The sequence below is a fragment of the Mytilus galloprovincialis genome, chromosome 12, assembly GCF_965363235.1.
Source record: "Mytilus galloprovincialis chromosome 12, xbMytGall1.hap1.1, whole genome shotgun sequence".
Classification (NCBI taxonomy): Eukaryota; Metazoa; Mollusca; class Bivalvia; order Mytilida; family Mytilidae; genus Mytilus; species Mytilus galloprovincialis.
The window spans coordinates 22,597,635-22,612,824 of record NC_134849.1 but is presented as its reverse complement, the minus strand read 5'-3'; the positions used below and the strand labels follow the sequence as shown (position 1 = coordinate 22,612,824).

General features: G+C 32.5%; 1 protein-coding gene across 1 annotated transcript in view; it reads left to right on the top strand.

Moving 5' to 3' along the window:
• LOC143054301 (uncharacterized) overlaps positions 1–14,536 on the top strand; it is a 40,537-nt gene extending 26,001 nt beyond the window's left edge. Inside the window, exon 7 of the mRNA XM_076227261.1 lies at positions 9,652–14,536. Within this exon, the coding sequence (XP_076083376.1) occupies positions 9,652–14,153 (4,502 nt within the window). The 3' untranslated portion in view covers positions 14,154–14,536. The remainder of the gene's footprint in view (positions 1–9,651) is intronic.
• Positions 14,537–15,190: the final 654 nt, after the last annotated feature.

Sequence of the window (15,190 nt, the reverse complement as noted above, 5' to 3'; positions counted from 1 at the left end):
AACTATTTTATAACAGCTAAAGTTTTGAAGAAGCGTGCTCAAAGAAAAAAAAGCGCAGTTCAGACAAAATTTAATAAAAAAAAAAAGAATTACTAGTTGCTAAAACTGAAAATCTGCATGAAGTTAGGAAATTAGTAAAAGAAGCTAGTAATAACATAAAACCTATAATAACATCAATACATCTTGCAACGATAATTTGCAGCCCAACAATTTCATGAAATACTTCCAATCTAATGGTGACTAGATAGAACTTTAAAAAAAGCATATAGAAGAAATCGAAATTTTTCTATTAGATGCAAATAATAATAAAGATAATTATATTACTTATAAACCTATTACAATAACAGTTGTAAAACGAGTAATTAAGTCTTTAAGTGGGTTTATCAGGTGGTCCTGATCTCATATTAAATGCAATAATATAAATAAGTTGCCCAGTGATTGTCAGGTTTGTAACTCTGCTTTTAAATATAATATTTTCACCAGGATTTTATCCAAAAACTTGGCTTAACTCAAATAAAGTCCATTTATTTTAAGGTGGTGAGCCAATTGACCCAAATAGTTACACGGGAAATTAACTGTTAAATGATGCAGCAAAAATATTAAGTGCAGAATTAAATCAACGGATAATGATTTATATAGAAGACAAATTCAATAAATTTCAGTTTGGTTTTCGACCTTTAATAATGACAACTAACAGTTTGCAATAGAATAATTAAAATGATCAAATAGAATTGAAAAAGGAAATGGGGAATGTGTCAAAGCGACAAATACCCGACCATAGAGCAGACAACAGCCTAAGGCTACCAATGAGTCTTCAATGTAGCGAGAAACTCCCGCACCCGGAGGCGTCCTTCAGCTGGCCCCTTAAAAATGCATGTATTCTAGGACAATGAAAATTAACAATTGTTCTACTGACTACTTATATATAAACCGAGGAGTTAAGCATTGAATTCGTTAAGCCTTACATTTTTTAACTTATATATAATTGATATTCCAAATTCTTTCTCAGGAAATTATTCTCAACCACTAACTTCAGAAAGTTCTGTTACTTGAAGTTATAGAAAGCCGAACAATTACAAAATTGAAGAGCATTGAGGATCAAAAATTCCCAAAACGTTGAGCCAAATACGGTTATGGTAATATAAGCCTTGGGTAAGAAAATCCTCAGCATTTTGAAACAAATCCTACTTTTGAAACCAATAAATCTATAAATTTCCTATCACAGATATGGTCATAATGATAGATCAATTGTTTACAAAATTTTACAATACTAAGGTTTTTCTTCCTCAACAAAAGATTACTTTAGCTGTATTTGGCATCATTATAAGAAATTTTTGGTCCTCGTGCTCTTCAATTTCGTCCTTGTTAGCCTTTATAACTTTTTTTTTATTCGATCGTCACTAATGAGTCTTTTGTAGTCTGGCGCAAATACAAAATTTCTATCCCGATATCTATGATCAGTTTATATATAATTATAAAATTTAGTGTATCGATGTGTACAAATTATTCTATAGGGCAATTGCTATAGCCAGAAAAACAAATCCTCTTTGGATAAACTGAGTTTTATAGATAAGAGTTGTCCGATAAAAAAAAATGTACAATAGGTTTAGTAAATTTCATACTTTGAAGAAAAACATGTGCCTCTAGATCTGAATTAGAAAGATTCCTCCTTTTTGTTTCATTGCCAAGTAGTCACTTTTGTATGAAGAGTGAAAACTCATCTGATGCATTTATAGAGTGTTACTCTCTTTCGAAGTCACTTCATGATCAAGGTATATACTCATTATACTCATATGTAAATTATATGAAGTCCGACAATTATTTTAGCAAACCTAAAGATGAAACTAAAAACCAAAAAAGGAAAATATTAAAATTTCAGTAAAAAAATACTGTAAAAATGACTTTCAGCAAAGATATAAAGAAATTAAGACAAACAATATCATCTCTTGACCAAAAATAGAAATTTTTTGTTGTTGAAGCATATAAAAACTGACTATAAACAAGAATTTTATTTGACTAGCCATAATCTTGGAAACTTATATCCAAATTTAGAATAAGTGCTTATTCCTGTTTATTGAAACTGGAAGATATAAAAATATCCCACGCCCTCAAAGATTTTGAAATAATTGCGAAGTTCTAGATAATGAATGACATTTCTTTGCATTATGTATAATAAATTATGATTTAAAACATGTCTTTTTTAACAATTTAAAAACTCAATACAAAGATTTTTCTGGTAATAAAATAAAATATTGTCTAAATCCAACCACTAGTCAGTAAGTGAAATCTTTAGGCTCCTTTATTCAACAATCTATGGAACTGAGGACAGGGTACCTAAGGTCATTTGTTGTGTAATATGTTAAATGTTTTGTTTTGTTTTATTTTAAATGAAAATGTGAATGTCATCATTATATTGTTGTTATTACATGCATTGTTTTTAATTTATGCGTGTAATTTGTGCTTTATAACGTTTATCAAAATTGTTTACTTTTACAAATTGCGACTTGGATGGAGAGTTGTCTCATATTATATATCTTTATTCTCACAAACCAAATTGCAAAGGTATAGAGATAATTATACATATTTCAATACAATTACATAAATAAATAATGTACAAAAGTAGATAGAGGCGTTCACAATTGTTCACCCAGAAAAGTTCAATTTGTTATTTATCTCCTTAATAAGTTTACATAGTTTGTTCATTTCTGTACATGTTTTAGAATTCATTAATTAATAAAACTTCAATGAGTTTGGTCTATTTCTATAGTAAAATGCAATACATTGTTTTCTACAATTATCAAAAGCTGAACAATTAAAAATGTAATGGTATTCATCACCAGTGGCTTCTGAATTACATAATAAACATTTTCTGTTTTCTCTTTCTATGTTTTGCCATCTTCCAGTTTCTATTGGAAAATTCATGTTTAAAGTTCGAAATTTAAGAAATAAGGATATCTGCCTGTCATCCAAAATATTTAAATATTTCTCAAACTCCAAAGTATCTTTAAATAAACGATAATTTAATGCTTTTGGTGATTCCTGTAAGCTTGCTAGCCATTTTTGTTTAAATTGATCTATCAAATTCTGTTTGATGGTTACATGTAGCCATGTTTTATTTACAAAAAAGATATTATCCCATACATATGACAAGCCACACGTGTCTAAAATTGATTTGACTTGTTTTAACCAAAAAATATTTGTACCATATTTGGCAGTTGCTAAGTTATACAAAATAAAAGGTAATTTGTCAGGTTTTCCAGTTACCAACTTGAACCAATAATTTGTCATTCGTAACTTGATTGAAATATCTAAAAAGTAAAAACACAAAAATACTGAACTCCAAGGAAAATTCAAAAAGGAAAATCAAAAATCAAAAGGCAAAATCAAAAGTCCAAGCACATCAAACGAATGGATAACAACTGTCATATTCCTGACTTGGTACAGGCATTTTCTAATGTAGAAAATGGTGGATTGAACCTGGTTTTATAGCTAGCTAAACCTCTCACTTGTATGACAGTCGCATCAAATTCCATTACATTGTCAACGATGCATGAACAAAACAAACATACTCAAAGAGTAAAAATGTCAAAAATAGGGGTACAACAGTCAATATTGTGTTATCATCTTAATATCACTACATAAACAACAAATGTAACAAAGTAGCACAAAAAGGCATACATCAAATTCAACATTCTCATTTTGCTTTTCCTATACGGCTGAATTTATCTATGTAAAGTCTACCCCTAAATGAAAGAAGGTTTTCATTACTGGTGTAAAATTGCGCGTTTGAAATTCGCACAGGTAGACATAAAAATAATTGGATATCTTCCCAATTTACCATTAATCATAAAATCAGGAGTAGACTTTTTTACTCCAAGTAATATTTTACAAAATTTAATATGAACCCTCTCGATTATTGAATTATTTCCAAAACCCCAAACTTCGCACCCATACAGAAGTATTGGTTTTACAATTTTATCAAATAGATCAAGTTGGCTCTTGAAAAATTTCCTGACCTAGACAGTAATACACCAAGATAAATAAATTCACTCACAATGTCTAGTATTATATTATCATACTTAAAAACAATATTCTGCGGTAGTCTACCTTGTGAAAAAATTACAATCTTACTTTTTTGCACATTTACTCTAAGTTTCCATAACTCACAATATTCATATAAGGAGTCCAGTTCTCTTTGTAAATCTATCTGAGATTCTGATCCATTAAGACAGTATCGTCAACATATAAAATGACAAACAATTTTAAATAAACATTTAACTCTATTTCTAACTCATCAGAGATAGTGCACAAACCTTCTATATTTTTATTCTGTAAAAAGAATTCCAGATCGTTAAGATAAATAGAAAAAAGCAAAGGAGGGAGATTCTCTCCCTGCCTAACACCAATAGAACAAGGGAAAAATTCAGAAAAGTCTGATCAAAAATGAATACATGATTTGATATTATTGTACATGTTGACAATAACGTTATACATCTTTCCGTTAATCGAGTGTTTAATAAATTTTGACCAGAGACCAGACCGCCAAACAGTATCAAACGTTTTAGCAAAGTCCACGAATGCACAATATAGTTTCTTCTTTTTTTCTCTTTAGCAACTAAAATAATATGTGAATAACAAATATATTGTCTACTGTGGAATAACCTTTTCTGAAGCCAGCCTGGTTTTCATTTAATAATAAATAATCCTCTAAAAAAGAACTGAATCTAAAATTCAAAACAGATGTGAAAAGTTTTCCCAGGCAACTGAGTATAGTAATTGGTCTATAATTCTGGGAATCAGATTGGTCATCCTTGTTTTTATAAAAAGGTATAATATTTCCCATAAGCCATATGTCAGGCAAAATACCAGAATCAAAAATCATATTAAAAAGTTTCACATAAACGGGTATAAAAATGTGTGATGTGCTTTTCATAAATTCATGGATTATCAAATCATCGCCACTGGCTTTTCCGTTTTTCAAGTCTCGTAAACACTTGAAAATTTCTTCTGCGGTAATTTCTTAATTCAAAACTTCATTTACACCTTGAATGTCATTCGGCTCATTTGTGACGTCATTTGTATTCTCGGCGTTATTTACATTTTTGAAAAAATCAAACAGTACATCTTATTCTATGTTCATGATGTTAGGTTTAATTCTTTTCCCTCCCCTATTTAAAATTTTCCAATATTCCTTCGGATTTTTTGTCCTCAGGTTTTTCATATGTTTTTGAATTTTTTTTCTATATTCCCTCATCGATTTATCCATCTGGCGTTTATATTCCCGTTCTTTCTTTTTCATTTCTTCCCTTTTAGCTTCTGATCTATTAGTTATAATTTCTCTTTGCTTCCCTGTAAATCTTTCTCTTATTCCAACATTGCTTATCAAACCATGGTTTGTTCCCCTTTTTGCCTATTTTTTGTCCTATACGACTCCCTTGGCTAGCATTATATGTACCTAGAACATTTTCTGCAGCATCCAAAAATATGCTGTTAATGTTTTCATCTACTTCGTTTATTTTGCCTTAAGATAAAAGGTTACTGTCAACTGATTCTAATTCGGCAACCAAATCACAAATTTTGTCCTTATCAATAAATTCTACGAATTCATTCTTTTTCTCAACATCCCATTTTTGTACCCGTTTTACTTCTCTTGCATTTTCCACGCTGTTCTCAGTAATATGCACATCTTCCTCAATACCATCTTTAAAATTTAAAGATAATATTAACGGAGAGTGGACATCTGAGAACAGCTTGGAAAAGTCTTGAACATACATATTTACAACGAAACATAGAAAATCATAAGTACAAATAAAATAATCAACAACACTGGCCTGACGGCAAGTAAATTTGCCTTCTTTATCACCATTTACTCTACCATTTAGGATAACTATATTATTGTTTTTACACATTTCTAACAACATATTACCATAAGAGTTTTTACTTGTATCCATTCTACATCTAACTTTAGACATATCATATAATTCTAGATTGTTTAAAATATCTACATTATCAGTATCAACAATATCATGCTGACTATGAACAGTTTCAATATATTCTACATCTCGACTAGTTCTACTATTAAAATCACCATTTAAAAGTATATACTTGTACTCTACAGAAAATTTCAAAAATTCTTGTTCTAATTCATTAAAAGCATCAGGAACCTTATATACAGAATTTTCTGGAGGGATATAAATATTTCCTATCATGACATTTGGTCAGTTTTAAGTAAATCGGAAGAAATTTTCCACCAATTTACTAAACTACTGAAATTTTCAACTGGTTTTACAACATTTTCGAAGTGTAGCCGAAAGCTATGCCTCCGATTCAACTCTTGCTACATTTTTTCTAATTTTTAGATGAAAAGTAAATCCTGGAATATTTATCTTATCTAGATCATCTGTTTTAGTCTCAACAAGAGAGATGAAATCAAATTTCTGAACCATATCTATAAATTCTGGATAATGCATACGTTTAATTACACCACAACAATTTAAGGTTAACATATTAATTTTACAGTTACTCGTTCTAGTTAAACATTGTTCACTGTCAGGTAAGTTTGTCATACCATTACACTTGTTCTTTTCTGGGGCTCCCTATGAGTGGTCTGTTGAGTTTCGCGATTCCCTTCGTCGTCTCTTACGCGACTGGTAGTCTGCAGGCGTATTTAATACTTCTCTCTGATTATTAGGTGATGGAGAATTTAAAGTCTGATGGTTGTATATTACCCCGTCTACATATAGGATGTCCCTAACAAGTCTCACACGTTGTCCTTCAGCTTTCATCTCTTTCATAATAGGATAGAGACTTTTCTGGCCTGCTCAATGGCTTCTGGAAACTGTTTATTTACACCGTATTGTTTTCCCTTTAGTCTTTAGATGTTCGACATTACCATTGCCAGATCATTGTGGTAAATTAACCTTGCGACAATAGGCCTCAGTCGTCCACGTTTTCCAGGCTGGGCTCCGGTGCCGAACCTATGCACATTCCCTAGTTCAAGCTTGTGGTAGATGTGTAGCTCGTCCTTAATAAAACCTCGAATCATGTTTTCTGTGTTTTCGTTTTCTGGTTCTCTCAGGCCTGTGAAAATGAGATTGTTTTTCATTGAGCGACATTGTAAATCAATTATGGTATCTTTAAGCTCATAATTCTCTTCCTTAACCTCGTTGATCGAAACCTTTATTTCCTGTTGCAATTTCCTGTGACGTGTCCTCAAAATCATTTACCGCCTTGCTCATCTCTGTTCTTAAATCCACTCACTTCTTTTACATTACTCTCATGCTTGGCTCTAAAATCGTCAATGAAATCGCTAAGTCCTTGCATGTTTCTATTTGTCTCGCTGTTATCTTTCTTCATTTGCTTCATGTCTCTATCGATATTTATAGAAGCAATATCAGTTTCGGTCGTATCACACTTGCTTTTTAGCTTATTCACATCAGTTTCCACGTTGCTTACGTTCGTTTTAAGCTCACCAAAGTTATGAACCATTGTAGTTAGAGTTCTATTTATCTGTGTTACTTGAAGCATCCCTTTTTCAATCGTGGTTAATCTTTTATTCATTCCAACCATAAGCTGATACAAGTTTTCTAGTGTTACACGTTCCTTTGTTTCGCCATATAATACTTCTCTACTTTCATTGATTAATTCCGCAACTGTGTTTGTACTAGCCATTGTCGCACTCGTATAGAGCCTCAAAACGTCTCAAATATGGATTGTATTGTTTATGTATTGTAAATACCCCGGGGCTCAGGTAGTTATAAGGTAAACAATTCATGTATATAAACCAGCACTCTCGGGTATTATCAATAACTTTAAGTATTGTCACTTGATTATCTAAGTTTTCCCAAAAAAATGTCGTCTTTCAGCAGAAAGTGAAAACGGGAGCTTGATCCCACATCCCATCGTTAAATATGCTCTCAGTTACATTTCGGAAAATCTTTAGAAAATTATATAAATATATGACTTATCTGCAGAGCGATTTTATACGTGCCTCCATCGTACATTCGTAACTCTCCTCACTTCATAGGCACATCTTCTTTTATCTATATACGAAAAAAGAGAAGTGAAAATAACGTCTATTAAACTATGCACGATACATGTAATACGAACAACAAACACTAGATTAGGACTAGAGAAAATGCAACCTCAACCAGATAGCGCTTTAAGCGGGTTTAAAATTTTACATTTGTACCGTCGTCTAAAGTTTCGAAATGAAATTTTAATTGAACAAAAAAAACCTGTTGATTGTTCACTCTCATGTTAAGTATGAAACAAATGTCATAAGTGTTTTTTTTCAACTGTAATGCAACGTTATAATTCATATCTGAAGTGCGACCTTACGTCTATGAATGATTACAACAAATGGTTTCCCGATGGAAATTGAAATGGCAAGCTACGATCTGAAATTTTCAATTTAGATAATTCTGGAAAGTGTTGTAAGAAACGCAAGGGTTGGGATTTTACAAGAGGACAATTTGAACCATAAACATCTTGTTTGCTGACAATCTATTAAGCAGTTTTCTAGACGAACAGTTTTGCATTAATTTCTAATTTGGTCCTTTGTTAAACCAAGTTCTCGGTTGGCAGCCATCTTGGTTCATGAATTTGCAATAAGGCATGAACACTTGGTCAGCACCCCATAAGGAACATGCAAATCATGTTCGGTTTTATTCCATTCAGTGGTTCTTCAAAGGAAGACTTTTGTATGTATTTCACACAGGGTCCTTTGTTATGATATTTTTTCCGCTGGCAATTATCTTGAATGATTGATTGGTTAAAAAGTCACAACATTTGGTCAGCAACTCATAAGAAACATTCTTGTCATGTTTGGTTTCGTTCCATTCAGTTGTTTTTAAAAAGAAAACTTCTGTATGTATTTCCCATAGGGTTCTATGTCTATCTAAGTCCCATTATGTCGGTTATCTTGGCAGATGGACCGATTCTAAAGTAGCAACACTTTTGCTGCACCTGATAAGGAACATTCATGGTAGGTTACGTTTGATTCCTTTAAATGCTTCTCTAAAAGAAGATATTTGTATGAATTATTCATAGGCTCCTATATTGAACAAAGTCCCCTGCTGTGGATGAAGGATCGCCTACAAAATTACAACACTTGGTCAGCAACTCATAAGGAACATTCATGCAATGTTTTATTTCAATTCATTTAGTGGTTCTCCAAGGGAAAACATTTGTATATATTGTCCATATGGTCCTAAGTTAAGCGCAGTCCTTCTCTGGCGTCCATCTTATACGTTGGAAAATTTAAGCATTATCAAAATTATCATTTTAATGTAAACCTTAATGTAAGTTTAAATAGAAATAGCCACAATAGTACATATAATAACCAAAACGGTTTGTACTTCCTCGGTATTGGACTTATATTTTTTTTAAATTAGAGATTGACATTGCTTGAGATATATCTAAACACCTCATCAAAATTGACATGTTTTCCCTAAGAAATGTTGATTTTCAATACCTAACTTTAAAAGAGCCTCAAGTTATATACTCAATATTTAAAGCACGCTTTACTATCAGAAAAAAACAATGAAACATTAATATGGCATACATCAATTGTCGAATTATTAGAAAAAACATCTGTGTCTGATTGACTATATAATTTTTATTTCTGTTAAAACTAGATTCCTTTTGCAGATGCTGATATTCCCGAAATTGAACGATGGAAGCAGAATAGTAAAGATTTTATCAAAACAGATATTTTCACAAATATATCAGGAATCATTAAGGACAATCATTGCATACTTTTGACAGGAGTATCCGGAATGGGAAAGACCATGACTGCACAGAATATAGCATTGCAGTTATGTCAGGAAGAGGGGTATTCGATAGTACCATGCAATAATGTGAAGGATATCAAAAAGCGATATAAAGACAATGTTCGTCAGGTGTTTTTTGTAGATGACATTTGTGGAAAATACACACCAAATATCAAGTACATTGAGAACTGGATGAGAATCAAGAAATTTGTCAACTTTATCTTACGTAAGGGTCAGACAAAAATATTAGCCACTTGTCGTACTGAAATTGTCAAACAGAAAAACGTTGACAAAACATTAAAATCTTCTCTGAAACTGATCGATCTGACAAGGAATTATTCAACTGAAGATAAAATGAAACTAGCTAGAAAATATCTAAAAGTGGATGACGACATGTTAACAGATATTGTAAAAATGGTTGAGTTCTCGCCATTAATGTGCTTTCTCTACTCTAAGCATGACAGCTTTGATGTTAATGAATTTCTAAACAGTCCATATCAAACGTTTTCTGATGAATGGGATACTTTGAAAACGTTTGACGAAGAGAAATTTTGTGTCTTATTCCTGTGTGTAATATACAATGGCACAATCAACGAAAGTATGTTTGATGTTCTATATGATTTTGACAAAGAGGAAAAAAGGAAACTAAAAGTTATTTTTGAATGTTGCAATTTAGGTCGTGACACCCCTCGGTCCGCAATTAAAGACAAACTAAACGCTTGTGTTGGCACTTACTTTACTAAAGTAGATGAAGAATACAAAATTATACACGATAAAATGTTTGACTTTTTATGTGACTACTTTGGTAAATCATTAGTCGCACCGATTCTAAAATATGCAGATGATAAATTATTATGTGAACGTGTACAACTAGAGTCAATACAAAAACCACATGGTGAGTCTACAATCATCGTTTCTACGACTGATGAGCAGAAATACAAAGCTAGGCTTAAAATGGACCTTAAAAATGGAAAAATACATTGGTGTTTGAACAATGCGCAAATGAGATACAAAGAATACAGAGATAAGTTTTTAGATGTTGTTAAAGATCTAGACGGTGACATGAAAAGAAGATTTATTGACACAAAGGACGAAAATGGAATAAACTCCTTCATCGTTTCATGCTTGCGAGGTTATGACGACCTTGTTCTTTATTTTATTTCTGTAGGAGCTGATGTTAATGCCCGGAATGGATGGTTCACCCCCTTGACAGCTGCATGTCGAGATGGGCATTCGGAAACTGTTGATATTTTACTTGATAAAGGAGCCATGGTTAACAAAACTAATAAGTTTGGAGAAACCCCTCTTTATACGGCCTGTACTTGTGGTCACTATGGTATAGTGAAACGTCTAATAGAGCAACGATGTGATGTAAACGTACGAGATAACAGTAATTACACACCATTGTGCATTTCCTGTTTGGGTGGTTTTAAAAATATAGCCATACTTTTGATAGATCAAGGAATAAATGCCGTCGAAAGTTGTAATTCACTATTAAATGCAACCAATGGAGGCCACGACGATATAGTTGAAATGCTTGTTAAAAAAGGATGGGATGTAAATAATGTCGATATGCAAGGAAAAACCGCTTTATTCATTGCATGCGAGAGAGGCTTTCTAAAGATAGTGCTCTTGCTTGTTGACAAAAATGCTGATATCTTTAGAGTCAATGATAACGGTGAAACACCATTGCATGCTGCTTGTTTGGCTGGGAACATTGAAATAGTCAGAACTTTGATTGAACATAATGGCTACATAGACATGTTAGATAAAGATAGAGAATCACCTTTGCACAAAGCATGTAGACAGGGGTCGACTTGTGTGATTCAAACACTTGTTGATCATGGAGCAAACATTAACTTAGTAAATACACACGGGTTAACCCCTCTAAATCTAGCAATGCAAAATCATGACACAAAGGATGTAGTCATGTTCACAACAAGAGAAGATGTACAAACAGGATCTTCAAAAGTCACTAATACTTGGTGCCAAAACAACAGCTTTCGGGCACAAATAAATGACACTACGAGCTATTTGGTACGCTATGGACTGACCCCGCTATATGAAGCATGTATGGATGGAGATATGAACATTGTCCAATCACTCATCGCAAAAGGGGCAAACGTAAACATGAAAACTAATTGTGGCGAACCACCTTTGGTAGCTGCTTGTCAACAGGGTCATGGTTTTTTAATACAACTGTTAATAGACAAGGAAGCTGATATAAGTGATGCTTTGTTAGTTGCCGTTCAGAACGACTATGATACAACAGTTAAAATTCTTTCATATAAAGGCGGAAATTTAAGCTATCAAACAGACGATGGGACATCGTTATTAAAATTGGGGTTTGAACATGGTTCAATAAAGGTTATCGCCTTTCTATTACAAAAAGGTGCTGATATAACCGAACTCCGTAATTATTATCATTTACCTTTGTGTATAGCATGCACCAAGGGATACGATGAAACAGTGAATTTACTTATTAAACAAGGCGCAAATTCATATGAACGTTGTCATAAAGACGGGAAAACACCCTTATGGTCAGCATGCCAACGTGGATTTAATAAGGTAGTAGACATACTAATCAAAAATGGATCAGATGTTTATGAAATGAATGAAACTGGACAAACATTGCTACACGTTGCACATAACTTCTATATATTCCAGCGTATTATAGACATAAGTTTAGATTCAAACAAACCAGAGTACAATGAAAGAAACATATGTTTAGATTCAAACAAACCAGACAAAATTGGAAGGTATCCCCTTTACGAATCAATGGTTAACGGAAATGATGATATATCAGAATATCTAATACAAAAAAAATGCCATATTGCAAACTCACAGAGAGATCAAAAGACAGCCTTAATTTCAGTATTTGGTAGCGGAAACAATAAATTATCGAGGTTGGTTTTATCGAAAGGTTATACAAATGATATATTTAATGAAACTATCGTATATCATCTGTATAGTTTAGGTCGTTATGAAATTGACAGGTATCTGCCTCAACATAAACATGGCATTTACGATATCTTTAGATATGATTACACTTTTGTGATATTAGCAGACATTGCAGGGAATGATGATTTAGCAGAGTATTTACAAAAGCATCATTGGTTTGACAATAATTTAAGGTATTCTCTGTCTTACTGCGAGGCTAATGAAATAGTAAATATAACGAATAGAAGAGATCATACTGGGATTATAACTAAAGATATATGCAATGATTATGAATATCTGTTTCAAGCGTGTATGACTGGACAAACACAATCGTGGCAAATGTGTATAGATGGACAGCCATTCGCAAAACGGAAGATTAATATTTTTTTCAGATCAAAAGGATCAAATGGAGGTATTTGGTTTAAACAAACCCCGTTGTGTTTAGCAAGTAGGAAAGGACATATTGAAGTTGTCAAATTACTTCTCAAATATGGCGCTGAAGTAGACAAGATGTCCGAAGATGTAATAAATGATTATGGTTTATCCATGACTCATCTAAATGGCTATACTCCATTGTTTGCAGCATGCCAAAGAAAATATTATAAAATAGCTGATATACTTTTAGAGAAGGGAGCAAATGTAAACATTGCTTTGTATGACGCTTGTCGGGGAGGTTTCTTGGAAACTGTTCAATTCCTTGCACAAAAAGGTGCTAATGTTAACTCAATTTGCCCGAATGGTCAGACAGCTTTATATGCTGCTTGTAATGGTGGCTTCTATACGATAGTTAAGTTTCTGATAGATCAAGGTGCATTAATTGATACCAGATTGAGAAATAAAGCCACCACATTGAATACATTAACATGCCTACATGTTGTGTACACCTGTGGTAATCTAAAAATTCTCAAACTTTTAATCGAACAGGGGTCTTATATTACAGCAATTGGTATCTTAAGAAGAAAATTGCTGCATACAGCGTGCTTAGGAGGAAAATATAAGATAGTCAAAGCGATTATTGATTGCAGAATTTATATTAATAGCTCTGACAAGTTCGGCACAACACCTCTTTTAGCATGTGTTTTACAACAATTGTCTCGATACTATTTGGACCAAAATAAAACGTATTATCCAAGAAAAAGGCAACGATTACATTTTATTCATAATGAACATATTCTTAAACAAGACAGCATCATTAATAAGAATAAAGGTGATGATGAAATAATATTTAATGATATTGATGATGAACTAAAATGGTTTGAATTTGATGATGAATTAATATTTGAAAATCTTAGCGTCAATCACTGTAAGGTGATTCAACTTCTCTTAGAAAATGGGGCTGATATTAATATTGCGGATTTGAGAGGAAGATCACCACTGTCTGTTGCTAGGGAGAGTGGAGATAGAGGATTAATTGAAATGTTGCAAAAGAAGCATTTTTGATTCAATGAAAAGTAAAATGTAAACAACTACACAACACATGTTGTAAGTTGTTAAAGGTACACAAAGAAATCAAGCGTCTTAGTTGACAATTGTAACGTTAAATTCAAGCCCGTATCCTTAAATGTTAGTAACAGAATATTTGTTCAGAAATATGACTGTTGTAGATATGTACCCATTTAGTGTATTCGTGATGCATATTTATTATTCAGACATTCGCAGCTAAGATTTGTATTGCCACCTCATATAACAGTTTGTTATTCTTATGTACATATACCTAATGACCATGGCATGACAAGAGTAAACATTAATTAATTAATTTGTATTTTACATATAACTATACATTTATAATTATATTTAATATATCCATATTCTGTTATAGTGATCAACGCATTGGTATACTAGTACATTTTTAAAATATTAACATAAAAGAGCAGCATCATGTTTTCTTGACATATCAATAACAGGGAATTCTCAACTCTTTTCAAATCTTTTAACAACATTTTGGCAATGGCTGCATACGCTCGTTTTACAAAATTAGATATGAGAGACGCCGTGTTAAGATGATTTTGTTCGTACTAAAATCCAAGTATACCGTTCATCAGGAATACTAATTTATATTTTTGTACACCAGATTGTCAATTCGTCCACGTAATTTAACAGTTAAGACGAACTTTGAATCATTATATTTTTTTATGGCCCCGCAAAAAAGTTGTCGGTGCCATATAGTTTTACCTTTGTCCGAAATTCCGAAATTCCGAAATTTCGTCTGTCCAAAATTCCGAAATTCCGTCATTATGTCATTCCGTCATTCCGCAACAAACCATTATACGGAGTTGTTTTATAAACGCCTTCAGATATTAGGCTGATTTTTGGTTTGTGAGTTGACCATGATGAGTTACAGATCAAGGTAAAGTATTGTCCCGCTCCGCTAATTTTTGCCGAAAGTACGGGCTTTGGACTTTGATAAATTGTTGAAAATCACAGTTATACGGAGTTTTTTTCTGAGCTGAGTTTTGTTAACAGTTAATTTATAATTA